At 40.0% G+C, this 25,547-nt stretch overlaps 1 protein-coding gene across 7 annotated transcripts in view; it reads left to right on the top strand.

Moving 5' to 3' along the window:
* Positions 1 to 25,547, top strand: part of AUTS2 (activator of transcription and developmental regulator AUTS2) — a 795,956-nt gene that overhangs the window by 359,374 nt on the left and 411,035 nt on the right. For all 7 annotated transcript variants that reach the window (XM_074890685.1, XM_074890686.1, XM_074890689.1 and 4 more), the window contains 2 exons: positions 945 to 1,046; positions 9,292 to 9,327. In XM_074890685.1, the coding sequence (XP_074746786.1) occupies positions 945 to 1,046; positions 9,292 to 9,327 (138 nt within the window). The remainder of the gene's footprint in view (positions 1 to 944; positions 1,047 to 9,291; positions 9,328 to 25,547) is intronic.

Genomic DNA, 25,547 nt, shown 5'->3' with positions numbered 1-25,547 from the left:
GTCTTCACAGGAAGTTTGTTCAAACAAAGCATCAACAAGGCTAAAACAAGATTTTAATATGTTCATGCAAAATATAGGGAAAGATGTGTTAAAACAATTATACATATTTAGCATTGCAGTAGGTGTAATTCATGTCTTCCTTTTGCTGTATATATGTATAAGTGCTCGTGGACACGTGTGTAACGTATGTATATGGTAAATGTTCATTTCAGTATGCTGCTGTTGTAACATGTTGACCTGCACAATCCGCAGTGTAAGAGAAAGCAGATGTGTTCTCAATTGTATTGAAAATATAGTTTGTAATTTTTTTGTATTTTCTATTTATTACAATGCCAGTAAAGTTCATTAAAGCTGGTTTGAAAGGCAAAAACAATCTGATACCTATTAAGTAGATCATGGTGTTTTATGAACATTGAGGTCAGTCAAGAATTTTTTATAGTACCAGGCGATGTTGTTAGGGGCTAGTCCAGCAAAAGGCCTCCCCAGAGCGATGGCTGCTCTTTCCCCTGGGGTGATTTCCATTGATCTTGGATCTTCGATGCTCTTATGCTGTAATGAGGGATGGATTGATTCTGTGTGTGCTTCGATGTGATGGTAACTTTAAAAATTACATCGATGGCATAAATAACTTGAAAAGTCTAAAGGTTCCCAAAATGAAGGTCTTAAACTGTCGTTTCCTTGGGACATGAATGTTGCCTCCCTCTACCTGCAGGGCCTCGGCCCACACGTGAGCTGTCACGCACACGACCTTGCTTTGCTCTCCGCATCCGTGGTCTCGCCGAGATGCTGCCTTGGCGCCAAGGCTGCACCGTGCCGGTGGCAGCACTGCAGTGCCACTGCTTTGTGTAGGTGTGGGGTTGGGTCCAAGAAGAGCAGTGGACAAGGGGACTTACCTGAACCAGGCTAAACTCTTGCTCTCTTTGTTTTTTTTCTCTTCTCTGCAGCTCAAGCCAGGTCAAAACAGTTGCCGAGACAGTGACAGTGAAAGTGCCAGTGGGGAATCGAAAGGTTTCCATCGAAGTAGCTCTCGGGAAAGACTCAGTGACGTAAGTAAGACTCCTGCAGCCAAATACTGCTCTGATTAACCCCTGGCGTAGTTTTCTGAGGGGTATAAGTCATAACAGGATTTAGTTGCTGGGATGGTTTGTTGCTAAAATCCCCTTCCCTTTGGGGGGCTGGGAGAGGAAGAGGTAATTTAGGTCTCCTGCCCCAATCCAGTGAACTTCTTAAAGTTTGGTACAATGTCTGTCTGTCTGAAAACATGCATTTTGGAATAGTTTAAGGCCATTTAATGAAGTTAAAATGCTCTGCATAGTTGAGAAGTGAGATGGCCTCTTTTTACCCTGAGTGGGGAAGGAAAAGAATGTATTTCTTTGGTCTAAATACTGTCTTTATGAAAAGTATTAGAGTGTCTAGAGAGACTCAGCTAATTTATATATAATGAATTGATATAACATGGCCAGCAATAGCATAAGCTCTGCCTTTATTGCTCTACCCAAACTGCTGTGGAAGATCCTAAGATGGCAGCTCTGCGGAGAACGTTTTTCTCCATTGAAGAATGCTGGCCATTCACTGAATGACACTCGTGAGTTATTCTGACATATGAATAACTACAGAAATCTTTCTGTTGCTGCAATTAGATTATTATTTATTATGTGTACCATCACAATCCTTGAGTGTTTTATTCATGGCTCTGGGTCCTCTGTGCTTCACGCTTTACAACACAGAATATAAAGACAGCCCTGTCCCAAAAGAGTGTCTAAATTGGGGATTTTGTAGGTCAAATCCTTTGCTGGTAAAAGCATGGATAGCTACATCAGTCATACCAATTTGTATCAGCCAGCAATCTGGCCCTACTCTTAACTAACCCATGCTTTGGAAATGGGGATTTTATCGATAGCATGTCCATGTAGATTTGGATGACAGATACCAGATGGAGTCCTCTATAGGCCAATCCAATAAAACTGAATTGAACAGACATTAAAAGAAATACCTTTGTAAAGGATACATTTCGTTGTGCAAATTTAAGCCTGAAGGCACACAGCTAGCAGTTTTTGCTGAATTGTGTCTATCACTGGAACAGCCTCCTGATTTTTATTTTCTTTTTCTGTGAAGGTGTGAAATCTGTAGCACTCTTTTTCCTCATTCTTTTGTCACATTTTAGAGGTCCATTCCTTCCCCAGAGCCAACCTTTATGGGTACGTTCAGTTAGACGCTTCAGAGCCAGCCCTTCATAGCTGTCAGGTGAGGTCAATCTCAGGGCTGTAAGACATCTTTGGGACACTGAAACCAGAGGAGATAGTAAGTAAATGCTCTGTACAGGTAGCAGGGGATGGCAGCTGACCGTCAGCCTGTCAGTGTTGCCATCCGAGCTTGCTCTGAGCCCCATGGCAGCTGAGAAGTCACTGCAATGAACTTCACGATTACACAGCACCTTCCAGCAAAAAATGTCACAGCTCCGTACAAACATGGTTTTAACTTAGCCTTCTCACTGCCTTGCAGTGTACTGAGTGGAGAGCTCTGAGACTTATTTGAGCTTCCCAGCAGCTCGTAGCATTGTAGTGCCAGACCTGGCAGTGCGAGCAGAGTCCTGGTTCCCCTTCCACTGATCAAATACAGTTTTTCTCTGGTGTTTTTACAATACTTTCCCTTTGTCTTGGCATTATGGTGAATTAAAGGAAGTGGAGAGCGAATATGACTTCCCTAGTGCACCTGAAAGAGAGCATAGGGTTTCACAGGTTGCTCAAAGGAAGGTTTCCTAAATATATGTGAAAATATATATTTTAAAATGTTACACATAATTTATGTTTTGCTTAATAAGTAAAGTTCCTTTATGCTTTGAGAATTCATTGCAATACAAGCATGTCTCTCTCTGGTCTGGTGTTGCCAGTTCAGCTGAGATTTGAAAAACATGCATGACAGAACTCTCATCTTGTCTGAGTGTGTGGTGGCCTTTCCCAGACTCTCAGTTAAGAAGAGTAAATACCGTTCTGCATTCCTCTCTCTCCCAAAGACAAACACCCCATGTTTTTAAATGACAAAGTGGTAGTGATACTTCCACTTCCAGCTGTGGGTGAGCCCGCCTTGAACTGCCCTCTTATGCACAAAGATACATTAAGAGCTTAATAAGGTTATTTTGAATAATATCCTTTGAAGGAGTGAGTTGTCTAATGATACCTACCAATTACTGTCCCAAAAAAACTACAGACAAAAAAGTAAGTTTTCTCTGAAGATCCTTTTCTGGTTTTGCAACTATTTTCTCAGAAAAAATATGCAGAAAGTTGTGTACTCAACAGAAGATAGACAAAAATACAAAATACTGCAGACAGATTAACCCTGAGGTCAGAAAGCAAATTTTGGACATGAAATATAATGGATCTTCACTGATGTAGCCTGACAACATTGTAAGATGAAGCATGGCTACTGCATGGAAATATGTATAATGAATGAAGTGCATATACTCTAGGTGGATGATCAATTTTCAAATCCCTCGTTGTAAGTAAGCTGTTGAAACAGAAATGTTAGCTTCACGAGCTTTAATGCGGAGCCTAAGTGATAGCTTAGTGACAGATGCAGAATGAGGGAGATAGTATAATGAATATCCAGTTGCAAACTGACATGTCAGTGGCTTCATTCCCTCTCCTGTCAGATATCTTTCAACTCTGCATATTGTAAATGTACCTACAGTCCTTGGATAACGCAGATTGATGCAAAGTGTGTTTACAAGGGATGACTCCTTTCCAGGCTAATGAGATCCAAGCAGGTAATTTGCAGCATTTGCAAGAGAGGTGGTCAAAAATGAAAAGAAGATAATTCAATGAAAAGACATGTTAAACAGGAGACTTTTCTCATAATGAGGCTTGAAATAGCATCAGACAGTAGGAAGAGGAATATCCTATGTTCCTGTCAGATGCAATGCAGTGAGACTGATTTCCATCAACTCCTGTCTTTGTCCTCATCTCACACACGTGTACACACATGCACACACCCCTCTGTTAGGGGACATAATTAGCAGAGAACTTGACCTCTGCTAGATTAGGGGTAACGATTGCTCGAATGCTCCACTGCAAGCGTTTGGCAGTGCCCTAATACATCTCCCTGTTTGAATTTCATAAACCCATTTCTCTGCCTTTCTCCCCTATATAGTGTTTTTTGGAATGACAACTTGTTTTTTCCTTTATGGGCAGAGGTAGCTCCAGGGGCCGAAGAGAGAAATTGGAGAGCTGCTCCTCCTTTATATATAGGGTGCTGTAGTCACTTTAATCTCATCAAAATCTTGCCAGTAGTAGAATTCATTTTGTTGAGATTTTGCTTGGAGACAAGATGGCAGCACTTTCTCTTTCCCTCAGCTTGGAGTTCAGTCAACTTGTTTTCCTTATCTTTATGTATTTATTTTTAATTGAGTCTTCCCCCTTTGGAATACACGGGGTACTTTTTAGCCATGTTTTACAAAGCAGCTAGGAGATTACTTGAGGAAAACATGAGAATTACAGCTAACGTAGATGGCAAACACACAGAATATTCTGGGGTTCAGCCACCTCTTTGCTAATCAGAAACAAATCAAAAAACCCATATTTCTTTGGTGCACATTCCTAAATTCCTCATCTACCACAAAACTGGAGCTCACACTCAGCTGTAAAGTCATTGCTAGTCCTGTTAAAAATCTGATGTCTATGAAACAAACCTTGCTCATCATTTTGGTAATGACGATGCAGTGGCGGTGGGAGCCTGCACTGATGGGAGAGGGCTGCCAAGCTGCTCTGGGCACCCTCAGCCCGGCCTGCTGCTGCTTCTGGTGTTGGCTGCAGGCTTTCAGCGAGGGCTTGAGTAGTAAAAGCCTCTCACATGTGGTCATCATCTGGGAGGCAGCACAGGTCTTCCACTCTTGCTGCACAGTAGAAGCGTGGACTGCCTGGCCTCTGCTTGCTTTTGCTGAGCAAGGAATCACAAGCCAGGAGAAGTAGTCAGCACCTTTCTGTCTGGAATATTGTTCCAATTCTTGAATAGGGAGTGGGACAGGAATCCCCTACATTAAAGGTCTCGTCTTGGGCTCTCATCAAAGCTGACACACTCCTTCATGAGTGCTGCCCCTTCCCCAGTGCTTTGTAGCTGTGTGCTCCTACTGTGTTGTGTACTTTGTGCTTGAGAATAGGTTACAGGGAGGTGTCAGTGACCTGCCCACCAGGCCTCTGGCTGTCTGCTTTGGGAAGAAAGGTGTCTACATCCCCAGCAGTGTTATCCTGTGGACAGCTCACAGCTTTGGCCTCAAATATGAGATTTTCAATTCTCTGTCTCCCATTCCTCCCACCTGTGTACTGAGCCCAAAGAAAGACAAACTGAGGAACAATCTTTGGGGTATGTGCTCTGAAATCCTTTGTACTTGTCCTTCTCCAGAATATCCCTGGTAATCTTGGCTGTATCTAAAGTGGAATAACACCAGCAAAGCTCTGTGTGTGTTTGTGTGTGTGTGTGTGTGCCAGAAGCTGATCAGCTGCAGTGGCTGCTTCTTTGTGTGTGTGTGTATGCGAGGGTGTGTATGTGTGTGTTTGTGTGTCTAAGGTTGGGTGCTTAAATGCTTTGTTGCATTATGTTAATTCCTCGGCAGTGCAATCAAATTCATGTCGTAATTAAAGCTGTCAGTTGGAAGGCAAGCCAATCGCCAAGAAAACACAGCATAACAAATGAAGTGAAATGATTCTGCGTGTAGCTATACAATGCTTCGCCAGGCATGAAATTAAATAAGTAATTTGATGTTGACATCAGAAATTGAAATGATACCCACTGTTCCTTCATTCAGTCAGACCTGCATAAACAATAGCCAGAACAAATATGTACAACACAGTGTTTCTCCCCACCCAGCTCCCCAAGTAATGCACAATATATATGCAAAATGGGTATAACTGTGCCTTCCAAGACCTCAAGGATGTAATTTTCTTTGGTACACAATAAACTAATGCTTGCACAAGGTTTACTACATTTTTGCTCCTGGGCCAAAAGTTCTTCTCTTTAAGAAAGGAAGGAAAAAAAAGAAAAAAAAAAAAGAAAAAAAAAAGAAAAAAGGCAGAAGGAAAATAACAAAACCAAAACCCTGGTAATTTTACGCAAGTGACTTGCGTTTTGCTGATGGGCACCTGATGCAGGCTTCTGCTGGTGGTTGTGTGAATATCAAATAGTATATCTGATGTCGAATTTTGCAAAGGGTTTCGGAAAGTGAAACCATTACCTCTATTATAGGCACACTTTATATAAGAGATGTAGAACCATCCAGTGCAGGATCACGACTCAGCATGGGCTTGTAAAGATGCTGCATACACAGTATCACATTCATCAGTTGGTACCAAGGCTGGGCACTGGGTAGTAGGATCCTTTCGCTATTGGGAGTTATCAAAAAAGGTGAGAAGCTGTCTTCTTGCATAGCCCTTGCTTCAGCCTATATGCTCTGTCAACACACAGTTCACAACACAGCTAACTTAGTCATTCATGCATGTGCAATACAGTCTTTCTTACTTCAATTAAAAAGTATGTACTATCCATATGCAGCATGCAATGTGTGAAGGGCTATATTTCCATCCAGCAAACTCAAATTCCCTGAAAATGCACAGTTGTTTCTTTTCAGTGAAAGTCATTTGACTGCTATGTTTCGACTGTCCTTCCATAGCCATTGCAGCATTGCTTTTGAAGGAATGGAAATACTCAGTGGGAAATATTTTGTTTGCTTATTCTTTTTTCTTCCTTTTTATTGTTTTGTTTTGATACTTGATCCTTCCAAAACTTGGAATAAAAAGCAGACAAAAATTACACACAGATGCAGAATGCAAACTTTGGAGCTTTCAGCCTGTAAAGTAAGTTTTAAAAACTGTGAGTGAAAGAGTGGGACTCGATTGGTGCCTGTACATAGCTTAAACAAAAGTGGTTATAATGATTGCACGTGTTGTACTTCACGCATAGATCTCTAGCTTAAATTAAAAGAATTTAAATGGCATGAAGCAGAAAGCAGAACGAGTAAAGTGAAAGGCAGTCTATATGATGTGCTTTACCAGGAAAATAAATGCGTTAGATGCTAAAGCGGAATGTGCTGAAATGTGCTCTCTACCAGGTGTCGCTGAGCTGCAGTCTGCGGGCCGCAGTGGCTCACAAAACTGTTGTACGTGGCCCATGAAGGCGCCTTTCTAGGTGGGATGGGTAGCCGGGCTGTGTGATGACTGTGCAGTGGTGGTTACCAGGTGATTCCCAGCTGCATGGTCACGGGGACGCAGAGGAAAGCCGAGCAGACAGGCTGGGCCCCGCGGCCTCCCAGCCGTGTGTTCCCAGATCTGCGCTGCCCATTGCCCTGCACCACGGCAGGGCGCTGCTGCAGAGGCGCTTTCAGGGACATCGTCACGGGGACCAGGTGGGTCTTGCTGTGGATGATGGTGGCAGAGGGAGCTTGAGGCCCCAGAGCAGCAAGAGTAGGCCCAGAAGGACTTAGGAATTTATGTATTTATTTCTGTGGAGCTCCCCTTGCACACTAATAACCAAATCTGTAGACCGCAGATCTTGAGTCCTTTAGTAGCCACATCAGAGAGTATTAAGGGAACCATATATCTTCCAGATTTCCAGAGCAGTTTTGTTTGTTCATATAAGATGTCCCAACAGAGTTTGTTGATTTTATGATATTGGTACCCTTAGGACTACCAAGGTGATTTCCTCTTGCTAAGTCTTTAGCTTCTAATGTCTTAAACCGTCAGGCCTTCCCCTATATGTGTGTAACCTCTCTAAACCTCTCCTTTTAGTAGTGCTTTGGTGAACACACAGTAATATTCTGATTATTTGTGATGGATTTTGTTGTTAATTTTAAATATCTTGGCACAAGCTATTTCTGCCGTGCCGAGTTCAGTAAAAAGATCCCATAAGCCCCTTGCGGGGATTTATTTTCTTTTATGTCAGTAATGCACTCCATGATCAGAAATCGAGAGAATTTGGTGTTAGGGTTCCCCACAATAGTGTCTCAGAACAGGGATTACAGCGATGCAAATTCTGCGTGTTTCCAGTGATTTGCCAAGGCTGGTTGGGGCCCATGTGAGGTTCCTGGTAATCACTGAGCTGTGTCATTACTGGGAGTGAGGTTGTGCTAAGGAACAGAAACAGGAATTGAGCTTTGGGAGTTAAAGACTGGTCATCTGGACTACCCGCTGCTCAGCAGAGAATTATCCTCTGCGTTTTGCTTCCTTGTCCATTGACTGGCCTGGCTTGAAATGTTTCAGGTGATAGGTCTGTAGCGTTGGGAATTCTTCACCCTTTAATGTAACAGCCAGTGACCTGGATTAGGACTGAGATGTTTTAGGTCTCTCACCATGTCTCTAAGAGAACCTGCTGTGTAATCCCCATTGCTTAGATGAAAAACTAATGAAACAAAACCCTTTATCTCCTTAATTCCTGTGAATGTAGAGGTTGTGATCGTGTCCCACTTAAACGGAATTTCATGATGCATTTTTTTTAAGCATTTAAACCTTTCGATTATTTTCCATGGTAGTAATATTGGTTTTAATTATTTTTATGGGTTTGAGTTTTGAGATCTATTTCACACTGTAGATATTTGGTTTTTCTTTTCTTTTTAAATCCCTGGTTTGTCAAACAATGTGGACATCCAAATGGGAAATTGTAGTGACTGCATTCTCCAGGAAATGGTACATTGACTGAAGCGGCTTCTCTGTGCCCACGCGTTCTTTACATTTCAGACTACTAATTATGTTTACAAAATGTCTCATTTTAGAAAAGCACTATGTGTGTACTAACCAGGGCCTTTCGGGAATAAATTGGCAAACAGGTCATACACTGAAAAAGTCATCCAAACCCACCGGGCTTTTTGTTTTGAAGTCAGTCTACATTTTTTTCTTTTCCCCCTCCCGCCTGCCCCTTTGTGGCCACAAAGCTGAGTAGCTGGAGTCCAGGGCATTGAATGTCAGCATGTCAGGGAGGCTGGTTGATGAGTGTCTGTTTAGTCTCAGTGCAGGGCGAAATGCCATCATTAATTCATTACCCAGCTGCCTGTCAAATAAATTGGCAATTACGTCCACCGCAGAAGCTTGGAATTCAGTAAATAGCACGTTACCATCTCAGAGTCGTTGAGAGATGTAAAGGGAAAAATTAAGCAACACCGTGTTTGTTTCAGTAGCAGATGACAAGGGGCAGCACATTGGTGCTGTGATGTAGTGATGAAAAGCTTGGAAAGGGCTGGTAATGAGCTATGTGGATTGGAACGTGTTAAAAACCATCACTGACTTTCCACTTTGTCTTTGTGTTTTATTGCAGAGCTCAGCTCCTTCCAGCTTGGGAACAGGCTACTTTGTAAGTGTATCTCAACTTTAACACATGTGCCTCTGAACAGCATAGCATTACTCCTGAAACAAAAGTACCTTATTATATGGAAACAGGAATAAATAACCAATCTCAGTCTGCCCAATAGGTTAACTTACCTTTTTCTATTTCTTCCTCCACAAATGCATTGTAGGTAATATTTCAGACATGGTGGTCAATGTTTTCCTGAACTAATCAGGTGTCATATTAATTACTACATGCATTCCAACAGTATTTAATTTACACAATTACAGCAAATAAAATGAACCATGGTCTTACCAGCTCTCTAATCTGAGACGGTAGGATCTTGATTTCCCCTTGTACTCATTGATTCATAGACTTCACAGAGCCCATTACAGCAGTCTTGTCTCATCTCCTGTGTACCATAGTCCAGAGAACATGACACAGAGGTTTCCACCTGTTGATTGAAAGCCCCACGTCTCACAGATGATCTTGGAAAACGCAGCTGTAATTGTATTTATGCTAGATTTACATTTTATGTCATGAGAAGAGGATCAGACCCCAGCTGGTTTGATAATTGATCAGTCTTTTTTTGTTATTTATTTGCATGCCCCTTTATTGATTTAACAGTCTGTATTATTCATACCTTTCTATCTGTTTATTCCCACATTCATCAATATACCTTTTACTTTCACAGATAAGTTTGGGAGTAAAAAATGTTTTCCAGTCGATCCAATGCACTGTTTGTTTTCCTCCAAGATTTGTATTTAAATTGTCCTATCCTGTTTCACTTGTAACGTATGCTATATTCTCCAAGAATGTTTTTTATGCCTTTATAATATCTTTAGGGGAAATAGAGCATTATGTATGTCCAAAAACAGGTGGGTAAAATGCAGTGAGACTTTTCCTATAGCATTGCTCTATATAGTTAATAGTATAATCAAAGGCTGCTTCTATCTTTTCATCGAACTCTGGGGGAAAAAACCCTATATAGTATTTGATTACATGATGGAAAAACTTTATTGCTCTCTTGTCAGATTCTCAGAGGGTAATTTTCTTCCATTAGTACATGGTGAAATTTAGTCTTTTTTCATATAGTTCTGTGATCCTGTGAGAAAGTTATGGGATTAAACTGTGTACGTATGACCTCACATGTAAAGTGTAAAATGGAAGCACAAAAATTGCTTGATACCTGCAGAAATGCTGTGTCCTGCTGGATTTACATTGGACTTCTGCGCAAACTGAATGTTTGTATTTCTCCCAGTGGTAAGGTCCGAAAAGAGCGTTATCAATTGAAAACGTTTTGTGGTAGATTTTTCTAATTATGCCAAAGCCGGAATCAGTGCAAGGTAAGTTGTGAAAGAGGAAAAAACTGGTTTTCTTTTTTCATCACTTCCCCTGTTTTGTGTCATATGTATGTTTTAAGATCGAGGGGATGAAGGGAAGAGTAGTATCAAATGGCTCAACGTTTATTTTGCGTTAAGACTAAAACTTGAATCTCTTTCCATAGTTCAGAGCATATTGCTTTCCTTTGTCTGGGCACTTAAAATTCAAATCATATGAACATATACAGACGTGCTCTGGAATGGGATAAATATAATATGGCATGGAAGGCTTTAACAGATATAAATAAGCCTTGTTCTCCTTATAGTGAGAGCTGAATATGCATGGTTTAAGAACAATGTTCAGCTTCATCTTTAGGAAGCAGAGGTAACAGAAGAAAAGCCATCTGCTGTTCCCTTGCACCATACTGTCTGTGGGTTGGTCCAGTAAAGTGAAAATCTGGAAGGTGTCAACATCCCCTATGCTCCAGCAAAAAGCTTGAAAGTTTCCAGTTCTCCTGAGTGAGAGATTTAGTAACAAGAAGAAGCTTGACATCTTCTAGTGCCAATGTATTGGCACTTTAAATCGTACTAATTTGGATGTGTGTAGGTTGGGGAGACATCCCTTATTAGGTTCCATTAATATGATATATTTAACTGCACTGTTTCTGATGTATAGTCATAGTAATAATATTTCTTTAACTTTCTTTTTCTTTCTTCACTAATAGCAGAGTAGATAGAAAACGTCTTTCAGTTTCTATCTTAAAGTCATTTTTACAATTACACAGTCTTGGATGAAACATGGAGGGTTTTTTCCTCCCTTTTCACTTCAGAAAATTGTTTTTAGGATTATCTTGCTTATTGTTTTAAAAAAGTCCGTACCCTTATTAACTTACATGGGGCAAATAAAACCCAGATGTGTTTTGCGGTACCAGACAATGAGAAAAATGCTCCAGAATGATCAAATTAGCATGTGTTTCTGATAAATGTAATTATTGTATTATCAAAGTGCAAAAGAATATGCACTTGAATTGACTGCTTTTTTCCAAAGCTTTTAACTAGAGAAGACTGTTAGTTTTTGTGTTTAGTGTTAACCCAGAACATCGAAACAAGGGTCGTTGGTCTCAAATAAAACAAAAGCAGGTTTTAGTTTAATAGATAGTAATAAGCTTTTGCCTGTGGAAATTACTGATCAATATATGTTGTATTTTGGACTACGAAATATTACGTACTGTAGCGCACCAAAGGAAACATAGGCAACCAGGTAAGTTAAAATGGACTAGTGGTAGATTCACTGTCCAAGGACATCTACTACTGAAAGCAGAAACACAGATGGAAGCAGGTTTTATTCAGAAATTAATGAACACTGAGGTATGGATTAAGTGCCTTATATGTGCTGTTTAAATACAAGTATTATTGGAATCTTTTTGCATTTACGCCATAGTACCTAACATGTATGTAATGGAGATAATACTTGTTGGACATGGAATCTTCTTTACCAACCATGCTTATGCCAGACACTTGGGTGTGATGAGCAGTGGGTCATGTGTCTGCAGTGCTTGTGGATGCTGTGCATAATACAGCAAAGCAAAATTACTTTTGGATCCTTTTATTCTTTAGAGAGCCTCCTGAGATCACCCGGTGTTTAAGGAAATGTTTATAAACCTGAGACTTCCCAGTAATACAAAATCATTATTCCATATCTGCATGGTAGTTCCATCCTAATAATTCATTAGGCACTTCCAGTAGTAGTGGTGAAGGCTGAAATCTTACCTAGTTTTATGCTATAACTAGGTAAATTTCTGAGTGGTAAAGGTGGAGACTGAGTTCTTACATTCTTGTTGCCTCTACGTCAGTGCTTCTTGAAGAGCAGTAGCTAAAGGAAAAATGCACATGCTCTGGGAAAGGCGTTCATACTGTCTGCTTTGACAACCCACCTTGGCTGTGAAGTCAGTGGAGAGGGTAGGGAATCTCCAGCAAGTGATTCAGCCTAAAGGGATGATCAGAACAGCCGTTGATGACTTTCTAATTTCGTGCTTTCAGCAAAGCAGGACATGTGCAAGTAACCACTGAGTGAGTGTTAATGATGCGAGTTGTTGAGGAGTTCTGAAGTACCTCTACAAGTTTTTTTCAGCTAGGAACAGCTTATCTTCTACTTCTTTCACAGGTACTAGTGTGTTCCATGGATTTTGTTGAAAAGCCATTTTCATTGTTGCGGAATCTGTTTCACCTGTCTTGGCACTCCTTGTCGGAGTGGACTCTTTCCTATCCTTTTTAAATATTATTAAATCAATAGTCAGAAAAGAAGAGACCGAGGTAAAAGTCATTCTAATTCTCCTACAAGTTGTTTGTACTGGCCTGACTTTATTGTCTTCTATGGGATCAGTCCAGTCTATGATTGGTGCATGTGAAAAAAGATTCAGTTGGATGTGCTGTTAATATTGGTGCACCCTAAAAAAATCATAACTAAATACTTCCTGGAAGATCTCCCAGTTGTCTTCCATATTTTTTTGCATTGCAGATTCTCATTGTCTCTCATCAAAGACAGATTATAAAGTAGATTACATCTCATCAAGAAGTCAGAACAAATAATTGGAAAGTAGTTAGAATTTTAGGAAAAAAACCCACCTTTTTAGCTTTAAAAGAAAAGTTATTTCAGTTTGAATTACATGGGGTTTTTAACGTCCAGCTGTCTATGATTTCAGGAGATCGAGTGAGATGTTTTAGAATATGATTGAAGCTTGAATAATAGTAAAAGCTTTTTCTTTTATCGGAGTACAGAGAATGATTTTTGCTAGTTTTCTTTGTGTATCTCACACCCAGCCAAATTCACGTTAAAGGATACAGGTGGTTCATTGGTTTGCAGCACAGAACGGAACCCAAAACCTAAATAACTGAGTATTTTATCTTTAAACAACAAACCCAGTTCCCAAGATTGTCAGGTTCTTTGGCGATTGTACAGTTTCCCTGTTTATGGCAACTTGTTTCTATTTTTTGCATTGGTCTGCTTCTCAAGTCTTTGCGGCAATTTCTGAGGGTTTTCTGTTCCTTTTTTTTTTTTTTTTAATGCTTCTTTTTGGTTAGCAGGTTTTTTTTCCCTAGAAAGCAGAGAGTTTGTGAATTTTTCGGAGCTGGATAGAATTTGGTAATAAGCTGGTGATGGAAATAATATTGGGAAGGGAGAAGGAAACTCTTGTGACACTTCTTTTCTGAACAATGCTCTTGCTCCACCTTAAAAAAGGGAAGAAAAATGAAAAATGTGATTTGCACATGGGCTGGTGACTCAGACAAACATAAATCGTGAGCATATTCCCAAAGGCTCTAGCTAATCAGTTGTGCTATCCAATTTGGCCCCGAGTGGGTTCAGTTCAGCAGATGTTTGCGCAGTTACAGCATGCCACTGGGACACTGTGTTGTGCAATGTTGCATTACATTACTCAGAGCTCTAAAAACTCATCCCAAGGAGAATAAGTGGAGCACCAGTGGTATTAGTATAGAGATGATGGAAAACCAGTATTTGGCCTAGATAAGGCCAGCTATTTCACTATGCAACAGGACTGATTTCCACCCGAGATGTCACCTTACAGAAGAGATGTAGAATTAGTTATACCAGCACATTCTCTGGGCTCATATTCTCAGACAGAGCCCTTAAAACAAGTAGATTTTCCTTCATTGCCTGGTCTATATGCAATGACAGTGATCCTAAGTAGCCTGTGTTTTGTTCTTTGAGGAAGTCAGGGTTATGGTGTTGTTGACTCTCTTCAGTTGGGAGTGTGTTAAGAGACTCCAGTAAGACCCATTAGTTTCCACAGGAGAGAAGCAGATTAGATCAAAAGTATTTGGAAGAGGTTTAGTAAATTCAACCAGCTAATATTGCAGAAGGGATGTAAGACTTTACTCCACATCATGTACACAGTGATATTGGTAAATAAAGAGTTGTTGCTTTTGCAAGTAGGTTAAGTTGCTCAGTTATTTTTAGTGCTTAATTTTAGAAGCCAAACATTTAAATGTATTTTGCTTATGTGAAAGTGTGTATCCATCTGAAATACTGTGAGGTCTACAAAAGCACTACAGCAGTGGCTGTTTGGATGGCACCACACTTAATAAACTGTCATGTCCCCTGTGAATACAGTTGAAAAGACAATCCTTGTTATCCTGTGTTTGGCACTATAAATCATTGTTAACAAATCCTAATTTGCTTAGTAGGGTAATGAATGATCTCCAATTTTCTCACTGTAATTAGTTTTACCTACTATAATTGTGAAGGGTATACTGAAATCCATTTTAGCTCCACTTTAAAATCTCCGCGTGCCCATTCTTTGCAGAAGTGAAGCTGACAACAGAGGTTATGAATCTTCTGATAGTAAATTCAGATGGAAGAGAAGTGGACAAGATCCCCAGTAGAAATCACTCGGTGGGTTGTAATTACCTATTAGTATTTGCAGACCTCAGTGGAGCAGATTTGGTGTGGAGCAGTGAGACATGGAAACCCTGGTGTTTCTTTATCTGAAATCTTTTAGGTGTTGTCTTTTGTTTTCCAGGAGCCATTGAAAATGCAGTTTGTTGTAACAGCTGCTGTAAGGGAGGCATCATCATTGCCAACTAAATACATTACGTGTAATAAAATCTACCCCAGGTCTATTAATTTTAGCATTTATAAACTGTAGTGCTGTTCCTAGGGAGAACTGAGACTCATTAAAGAGTTTGCTAACAATATGACCATCAAAGCCAGAACAGCAAAAGCAGGCATATGGGTATTTCTAGGATCCTACTAATCATGATGAGAATGGCTGGAACAAAACAAGTGTTTTTGGAGAACAAAACTGTGTGTTTTTCTAGAGGTTAAGAAAAACGTATATTTTTAACTCAATGTTTGAGGAATGTTTAGGCAAGCAGAATAAATTACCTGGGCTGGAATTTGGTCAAGATAGGTCTCAGATCATTTTGAACAGAGATGATGAAGGTCTGAGTTATTTTTGCAGCTCTTCTGAATGGTGTTTCCCTCATACCTTGTAGAACTCTGCCCTAATGCATGCTGGTGTTTTTTTTTTAATAAAATGCTTTGAATTTAAAATACTAATCCTTACAGTTCTTGTCTGAATTGGATGAAACTATATGGTCCAAATCTTAAAGAAGGAAAGCAGAGCACAGCAGCAGTTTCTTACCCAACTAAGCAGAACTGAGATCAGATTTCAGAATTTCAGGTCTTTCAGGTTTGCCCCCTCATTGCCGAAACACAGATTTTCATCCTCTCTCTGAACAGTGTGATGATTAATTTCTTTAGGACAGACCCCAGATACGTTTGGTGATTCAGGAGACGATGTCCCCAAGGAGTTATCACTTGTGATTGAGCAGTGTTGAGCTAGAGTGTGCTTCTTGGCTGTCTTGGGAGGCCTTCCCCCTCCTTCTTGCCCAAGCCCACTCCTGCTTTCATTGTTAGAATTGAGCAGTTCTGTGCTATCTGTGTAATACCTTTGTCTCAGTTTTGCCCTTTCGTGTGGTTCCTGTGGGGTTTTTTCTGGCATGGTGTTACGTTTATTGCTCTTGAGTTTCTTCACCAAATGCTTTGAGCTTGTTAGTCCCTTTGCCTTCTGCTCCTGTGTATGGTTCTCCACTTACCTCGTTGGAGCCATCTTTTCCGTGGGGATAACAAATGTGATGAATAGAGTGGCCTAAAGAATGAAAGGAAAACAGGAAGAAAGTAAGGGAGAATGGAAGGAAATAAGAAATTTTATGTATTTGAAGGGGTGATATGAAAATCTCCCTCATTTGCCGGAAGGGTCTCTATCTTTTGTTATCAGCAGAAGAGTGTTGCAAGTGGTTGGTAGATACCTTCATTTACAGTTTAAAAACCTTGAGGCATGCTCAGTACACGTTTTTGATGGTATTTCAGGTGAACTTTCTTAATAATTTTTTTCCAACAAAAATCAATTTGTAAAAATCAAGCCATGATCATTTATAAGCAAATCTTTAATTTTATAATTTCCTCTTCTGAAGATTATGAGATTTATGTAAGTAGCAGAAAGACTTAAGATTTGCTGTCAGTCTAAATTTGGACTCTAATGCCCCATGTTACACGTAGCTCATGATTTTCTCATCAGCTCTTGCAGAGCAAAAGAATTATTTTTTTGTGTTCCCCCTTTTCGTCTTTCCTGTAACATGTGACACAAATTGCAAATGTGAACCTGAATAATAAAGAATTGCTTCACTGATTGCTAAACATGCATTATGGTGCTTTTAAACTCATTTCGGGTCATCGTACTGCAAATTAGTTTGATTGCAAGCAGTTAAGCTGTCATATACAAAGCCTTCATCTTTGAAGGGTCTCAGTTTCATATCGTTAAAAGAGAATGCTCAATAGCATTGAATGTATTTATTGTATGTTTACTGTTTTGGAGGAGAGGTAGTGCTGGGTCTCTAGAGAAGGTTTAATACCATTTCATGAAAAGTAAAGGGATGTGCAATCCCTGAGTGCTTCATTGATAGGCATGGTTTTGTATCATATTTAAAGGTGGTTGACCATGCTCTGCATGAAACAAGAGCCAGTTTGCTCTTGTTACTGAAGTTTTGAACTAGGTGGAAATTTTTGTAACGCAAGAGGAAAGAGCAACGCTGGACTGTTTCTGATGCAATTTGTCTGCTGGTCTTATTGTTTGTGGTGAGATTTTACTCAGAAAAGTATAAAATGCACATTTTCACCTATGTGCATTTAAAATAAATGGAAAACTGTGTAAGATTTCTGCATTATGTAACTTGAGAATTTGTAGAATAGCAGAGTCTTGTGCAAAAAGAAGGGATTATGGCAAAAAGCATTATGGTAGAAAGGACTTGAAAGGATAAAATCTGGTAAGTCCCCTGAAAAAAAGTGTTTGTAGTGGTGGTTGTTGGGTTGGTGCTGGGCTGGAGACACCAGAACGCGAGTGCTGTGCCGAGAACGGCGTGAGCGTTCATCCTGCTGTCAAGCACAGGAGCCGTGTGCCCTTCAGGTCTGTCTTGCAGAGATGAAATGCAGAGCTGCTGTGCAAACTTGGTGACCTTGGAAATCACCAGTACTGTCATTTGACTAACTGATAGGATTACTCTGGAGAAAAGATAGTGCAAACGCCTCTAAGGAATCAGGAGTATGCAATATGAATGGATTAATGAGGAGGAGAAGCCATGTGATGGTATTATTTCGATGTGAGCTTCCGTAGACTTTTCATTTTGCCATTTTCTGAAGAAATACTCTTTCCCCCGTCACTTTCTGATCTTTTGGAAGAATACATTTACTAATTTAAGATACATCATTTTGTTTAATCTTTCAAACAATAGATCTTTTTCTTCTTGAGAAACTTATAAGTAAGGAAATCCTGGTATAGATAAATAGGAAAAACACTCCCTCGATGCTGCAGGCACTCAGTTCCAAAACTTGCCCGAAGTATGACTTGTTCCTATGTGAATGATTAGTTTTATGGTGAATATTAGTATATTCTTCTTTTGAGTCACTTGGAGGGATAGTAGGATTGTACCTGAAGCAGAGAACACATCTCCTGATTGCAAGAATTAAGGCTGAATTTCAGAGAAAAGAGTCCAATCCTCTTTCCCAGCCTTTTATGTCAGAACTCAAAATTGCTGTCTGATAAAATGTAGGACACCAGATTGAATTACTTCATTGAACCACTGCTGTCCCCTGTTAATGGTAATTGCACGGATATAGCGGTCTTTCTTGGCAACATCTCAGATATTTACCTCCCACTGTTTTTCAATTCAAACCTTTGATGAAAATATTCCCAGTACTTCTTTAAAGCAGACACCCAACTGTCTTTCTTGACAAAGGCAAGGTCTTTAAATCAGATCCTGACAATTTGTGACACAGCAGTCTATCTAAATCACCTTTTACCTATGTCTCTGTGTCATTTCCTGAAAAAAAAAGTGTCCATCAGAGGAAGGTTGCTGAAGGCTTGGTGCTCAGAGAGTCTGTGTGTGGCAGCGTGGCGCTGGAAGATTTGTGTGTTTGTTTCAGTGGAAGTAATTAGAGGAAGGCTTGTAAAGTTGCAATGTGTGCTGTAATGGTTCGTTATAAATATTTGGGGGTACTTTGTCCATAAGAAAAACATTATTAGGTTATTGCTGTTCTCAGACCGTTCGGAAGTGAAGGTTTTTTTGACGGCTTTTCCTTTAGCAGTGGTTAAATCTGTTTAAAAATAAATAAAAAAAAAAAAACCACAGGGCAAATGTTTTCTTCTTTGCTACACCGGAGGGTTAATGTGCATTCAGCTGAAGTAGCTTATTCACCTCCTGAAATCTCATCTCACTTGATGTCCTGAACTCTCCCTCCTACAGAGAGACGTGGATGCCACATCCACCATTCACTCTAGCAAATGCTATTGTTTCAAGCCATCTTGCATCATGATGAGGAGTCCTTTGACTCATGCAATCAGATCAGTGCAGTTTTCATTACGGCGGAGCTTGCTCTCTAGCTTTGCTGCAAGATGGCAACCGTTCACTAGAGGGTTTTCCAACAGATCTCTTTGCATTACTGAGTCTGCTTTTGGTACATATTCAAGGTTGGCATATAATATCAGCGGAGTTGGCCATATTGTGTAGCATCACTGTAAAAGAATTTGTAGGAAAAATCGGTGAAAATCACTTGCTTGTGAATGAAGACAAAGTCATTTAAATGAGTATTTATTTTGAGTGTTTTAGCTGTTCATTTTATTCAGTGACCTATAACAGTGCTGTTCAGCATAGAGACAGTGCCTACCTGTGCATTTGTGTAGTACATTGGTAAATAGATTTCTAGCTATTACTGTGATAGAACTTCTTAATAGCATTGACTAATTGCTCCTCCTTAGCAGATGAAAAGAGATTGTTGTTAAATGGCAGAATAGACACCAGCTATAATAAAAGATCATGAGATAACTTCATTAGCAAAGTGTTAATCTTTATCAAGGAGGATGTGTCTGTCAGAGATGGTGATGAAAGATGAGCTTGGAGGGGAAAAAAACGACTGTTCTACCCTGCACAAGTGTGTGTGCCAGGCTGGTTCAGAGAGTGAAGTTCATCTTTGGAGTGTCATCAGTATAGCACATGTTGAGACTTGTGCCATTTGGAAATGAAAGAAACCTTTCAAACGAAGGGCTGGACTGTTGGGTATATCAGTGAATTCAAGAGGAATGTGTTGCAGTTTCAAGGAATCATTATTGACGCCAGATGGAAGGGTTTTCATGGTGCACAGTTTAAAGAAAAGGTAGAAAGAAAAGAGAGGGATTTAAGATTTTTAAAACACTTTGAAAAATTCTCCTAGAAGAGATGCTCTTGCAATTTTCAGTTCCCTCTGCTCTGATGAGAAATGGAGAAGGGAACTGCTCCCTCTTCCTCCTGCTCCCATGCTTACCTTTTGATTTCTCAAATGGCTTCTGAAGATGGAAATAACTAAGTTCAGACAAACAGTTTAATGTCATTGCCACACTTACAGTATCCAGATTCCACTTTCTTTTCTTTGATGAAATATGACGCTAAAGGTAATAATTGAAGTGTTTGTACTACTGTGCCGTTGCACAGCAGTAGCAGTAGCCCCAGAAATTTTCCAACTGCAACCCCTGTTTTTGTAGACACACAAGCACACGCACACATAGATGTTGGAGAATTGGCAGCACAGATGCTGGGAAAAGGAACGTGTTTTGGGGCTGTCTGAAAGGCTCTGATGCTAGCTAGTCCATCTGCAGAGAGATCACTTACACCTGGTGATAAGCCATGCTCTTCTTCTCTCTTCCTGCCTCCTCTGCAATATTAACATCTGGCTTGCAGGATTGTTTCCACCTTGAAGTGGCAGCTGTGTCAGAGGCGATGTGCTCTCACAGCAGAGAACGGAAGCGCAAGCAAACCTGAACCCCATGCTGGCAAATCCATGCAGGCACCTTCTGAAAGCATTATGTCTTCTGCTGTGTGCTTAGAGTTGCCAGCTTGGAAGAGGCAGCCGTGAAGCCTGGGATGCTGTTAAACACCACCGAGGACTTGTTTGCTCCCTCCCCATTCCCCCTTCCCCACTGAACACAAACTGTGAGAAGTCCAAGAACCGCTGCGGTGCCAACAAGAGCAAAATTACTTGCAGCTGGTGAATGCCACCTGCTCCTGCCGAACTTCAGCCAAAACAGTTTCCTCCCTGGAGTGCCCTGGAGTGGGGAATCCAAAAGCTGTTCAGAGCAGGGCGATATTTAGTGTGGATGGGGAAGAGACATTGCAATTCTTGTTTGAGAGCAGAGCGTGTTACGCAGGAGGTCTCTAGTACTAATGGCTGTCTCTCCTTTCCCTTTCCAAGCTCCCTCAAATCACCCCTTCTGCATTCTTCCAGTATGTTGCTTATGAATATTAATTTAGCCCTCTCTCCCTTTATATGCCATCCTTTTTCCCCATCCAAGCTAATGCAAATTTAATGTTGTTTAAAAAAAAAATAGTCCTGCAAATGATAGCAAAAGCAGAGTGTCTTCCTTGAAGGCTCTCTGATGTATTAGTGCAATGACACCTGATGACACTGTATTTTCTTCTGTGGTAGAAGCACTCCTTGACCCTGAGAAAGGAAAAGAAACACCCTTCCTTGTGATTCCCACTCTGTTTCTTAATAGCCTTCCTCATTCATCCCTAGCATCTTTTGTTTGCCCAGTGTTTCCCAGTAGTTTTCAGGTTATTTTATGGTTTTGGTTTACTAAGTACATATTGCTTACTTAAATTACCTGCGGTATAGAAACGGTAAATCAAAGGACAACAACATTATGAATTCATAACAAGAGGCCACTTAGCAGCCCTCTGATCACCATATTCTTTCTTATAGAGTACTTCATTGGTTCAGAGGACTTTATTCTGATTGAATCAGTAGAGTTTTTGTTGTATTTAACTAGAAAACCATCAGTGTCCAGATGTCTACATTCATTTATCTAAAGGAAGTCTTTGAAGAACGCTGTTGTTGAGTTGACCTGCTAACAGTTTTATCAAGTTTGTGCCTGGCTTTAGACATAGGGAGCTCAGTGAGATGTGTTATACAAGAGGCACGTGCTTAGGTGCCTTGCAGAATCAAAGCCTAAGTCTACTAATTTTGTTGGTTATATGGTCATTAGTTGTTGCTTCTTGCTTTCATTCTGCAGCTCAGTTCCCAGTGTTTCCTCCTTCTTTGCTTTGCTATCACTGTCTGATTTTCATTAACCTACTGTGAATTTGCTCTTCATTCATTTTTCGGCTCAGTCATAAAGTCCTTTTACTTGCCTGTCTGCAGTATAAATGCCTGGAGTGACAATAACTAAGTCCTCTTTATTATTTAGTGAAAATATCATCTACGATGTTTATCTGAAGATAAGTTTGCTGCACCTTGTTTAGAAAGATAAAGCAAGCTTCAGACAGTGTATGAGATAGCTGTGATACTCATGCTATCATTTGCTCTCTTGCATATATAATTTTAGACATGAAATTAATCAAATTATTCTTTGGCTATTGGTAGCCTTGTTTCCTCAGACTTCTCCAGGTCCTCTCTAGGGACCTTCGTGAATCGAGTCCTCCACCTGATGTTAATGATGAATATGTATGTGAACAATTGAAACAGGGTTTTTTGAGAAGTGGTAATCCCTAGAAATTCCACTGACACCCTGTTCTGTTTCTTCCATCTTTCTCTTCCTCATTCCACATTGCCAGGAAATTTGTTGCTTCTGATATAGGATACCCCTTTGGAGGAACTAATCATTTCCTTTCTATGCATACCCCAGAGGAATGTGAAATGCATGTTCCCTATAAAAGGATGATTGTGCTGCCTAAAAGTGCATAGAAAGGCAGCATGGTAAAAATAGGTCGCAACTATTATCTAGAGGTCATTGCATCGAAACCCCCTTTTGCAGTTTTCCCTTGAAAAGCAGCTTCCCTGACCCAGGAGGTCTGTTTCTCTCCTGCGTTTCAGTGCTCGTGCTTTGCACAATGCTTAGGGCCTGAATAGGGATGTGTTTTTCCCTTCTTTCTTTTTTCAGTTTTTGTGTCAGCTGACTGTGTTCATATAGCTGGAGAGCAGTTAAAGTATTTCATCTATTGACTGCTGCATCTAGAATAGATTAAATTAGTGTTTATTTAACTTTTTACTGCTGACTTACAAAATTACTTTTAGTCTGGTTTGGATATATAACTTTTTCTATTAATTTATTGCCATGCTCTGCTCTGATTGCTTTTTTGCAGTGGTATCAAATTGTATGCTACTTTAATATTTTTTCCAAGATGCGCTCTTGATTAAGTCTATGTCAGATATTTATACCACCAAGAGGTATACTACTTAGAAATTCAGTTTCTTAATAAATACCTATTTTTAAAGCTCATACTTCCCCAAATTAAGGTGACTTGATTTAACTTTAGTTAATCACACTTTGTTTCATGAAGATTTTGCATATATATTGGAAGAAAATATTTTTCTGCATCATGAATCACACATATGGCATAGTTGATACAGGATCAAAGGGGAGGTGATTTTGGGAAGATGTGCAAAGCATATTGGTTTAAATTTCTATATAGAGCCAGAATGATTTCTATTTTGGTACTACAGCAGGATCTCAGCAAGAGGCTGAGAGTTCCTTTCATTAGTTTCTATATATGTACATTAACAGTCCTTGTCTCAAAAACCTCATAACTGAAGTTAACTTTGAAGTTTGGGATGAAAAAAAAAAAAAAAAAAAAAAAAACCACTGGAGAGGAAAGGATATCACACAAAAATATGTGTAAATAACTATGTGGTCTTAAAAATCAGAAGCCAGTTCACAGTTGCTGTCCATAGCCGTTAGTCAATGTGTTTACAGATGTGAAAAGGCACAGGATTAAAAAGAAAAACTGTAGAAGTCTAGTACCAGAGTTTCAGGTTTTGTGTTGACCAGTCTAGTTCCCTTGGCTCCACCAGAGCTGTGCCAGGTTATTCCAGCTGGTGACCTGGTCTGTCTTATTTAGCAAGTAATAATGTGGTCACTAGATGTATAGGGACTGACATACTTCACAAATCATATTTTTCTGTGTAACTTCCTAGGAAAGTACTTCTTTTTTGTTGTTGGCAGTGGTTTATTTTTTGCTTGTTTTGCTCTAGGAGTTTATACACAGCAAAACTGATGGTTTTGGGTGCTCTTAAATTCATTTCTTAGCCTAGCCCATTACAGCTGACCCTTTTTTACACCAAAAACCAATCCAAATAATTGTAATGCTTCTTGAGACACCATTCTTTGAACTGGTCCTATTTGTCAGGTGCTAGTTTTTGAAAGAAATCGTGATATATTGCTATGAAGTATGGAGCGTGCATGTGAATCTTGCAGACGTGTCCTTTAGCCAAGTCAGCCGTAGTTGCTCTCGCCAGCTGATGTCTCCTGCTATACCGTGAGTGCTCCTGCATCTTCTTCACCAGGCAGCACTGGATGGGATTAACCACAACTCCAGTATTTTGCTTTTTTAAGCTGTAGTGTGGTTGATTTTTCTGTGGTGTCTGAAGGTGCACTCACATGATCCCTGCACTGTACATGTGGCAACTTCTGATGGAGGAGCAAGAACAAGCAGCAGGGAGGCTGCAATGCCTTCAACTGCAACAGCTCTTTGTGAAGTTAACATCTGTCCTGGCCTCAGCCAAGATTGTCAGTATTTTCATATTGATGAATTGAGCATTTGTATATTTTATATAAAAATGTTCAATTTGAATGGCTTTTCTTTTGCTTTTTTCACTTCTTATATCCTTTTGAAGGAAAAGCACTTGTATGTAGATATTTTTTTCCCCCAAACACCTAGGTATGTCCTCTGCTGATGGAAAGGCGTTGTTGCTTAGTGATAAAAGCAGTATTTCTCACATTGGTTTAAATTTCACTCTCCTCTCTTCACAGTCTCATCTCAACAAAGCATAGGTTCAAGTTTAAACACATGCTTACATCCATTTTATTCAGGAGAGCGTGTAAGCACACATGCATAACTGAAGTCAATGGGATTTAAGTGTGTGCTTCACTTTAAAGCATGTGCTTCACTGCTTCCCTGAATACAGGGGGGTTTAATCTAAGTGGTTTGGAAATTACAGTGGCCTTGGACATATTGGTTCTTTTATCCATCTGGAAAAAGGACTACTGTGAAATTTAGTAAGTACTGTTCACACTTTGAAACTTTCATGTAAAACGCAGTTGTTTCTTTCATACTCATCTTCCTTGCAGTATGTTTAGTTTACACATAAAAGCACGATATGAAGATGGTTGGAATTTGTTACTGTGCATTAGAGTGGGTTGGTGTTGAGACTGATCGGTGTAGGTAGGCGTTCAGACTACAGCTACACACAGCTCTTCTGTCTAAAGAGAAATGGCACCCAGGACTGTAATATTTAATCACTGCGACTGGCACTGGAGTCTTTCCAGTGGCCACTTCGAAGTACTTAACTCGCCCTGGGTACCGACGTCTTTCCACATACTGTGTTAGCATTAACAACTCAAAGGCAGCTTGAAGAGCAGACACTCATATCTGTCTGTCTGGATGTCTTTGTTACTTGTATGTCTGTTTACGTGTGTAATTTTCTTTCAGATGTTGAAGTGCAGCTCAGCAGCTGGGCCCCAATGTTTTGAAAATCTTTGAGAACTAATTAGGCTCTCCTCAGAGTATGGCTCATCCAGCCAGTCTGAATAAACAAATGTCACCGTTTGTATTAGGAAATCTCTACAAATGACTGATCCCTGTCATGGGGTAACATTAATCTTTTTAGTATAGATTTCCAATAGTTAACCATCTGGCTCTATGCAGTTTTCCAGAAAACATTCACTACCGGGGCCAGTGGAAAGAAGAAGGTGGGATTAATAACCTGAATACATCATATGAAGCATTAATCTTTAGGATTGGCCATTTGTTTTTATCAAAACAACTCCCTTAAGATAATATTTCACAGCATGTGGTACTTGCATGGACTTCTTTCAAAATGAG

This window comes from Strix uralensis, chromosome 20 (genome assembly GCF_047716275.1).
Source record: "Strix uralensis isolate ZFMK-TIS-50842 chromosome 20, bStrUra1, whole genome shotgun sequence".
Taxonomy (NCBI): Eukaryota; Metazoa; Chordata; class Aves; order Strigiformes; family Strigidae; genus Strix; species Strix uralensis.
Note: the sequence above shows the minus strand (reverse complement) of the source record. Positions and strands in the feature narration are given on the sequence as shown.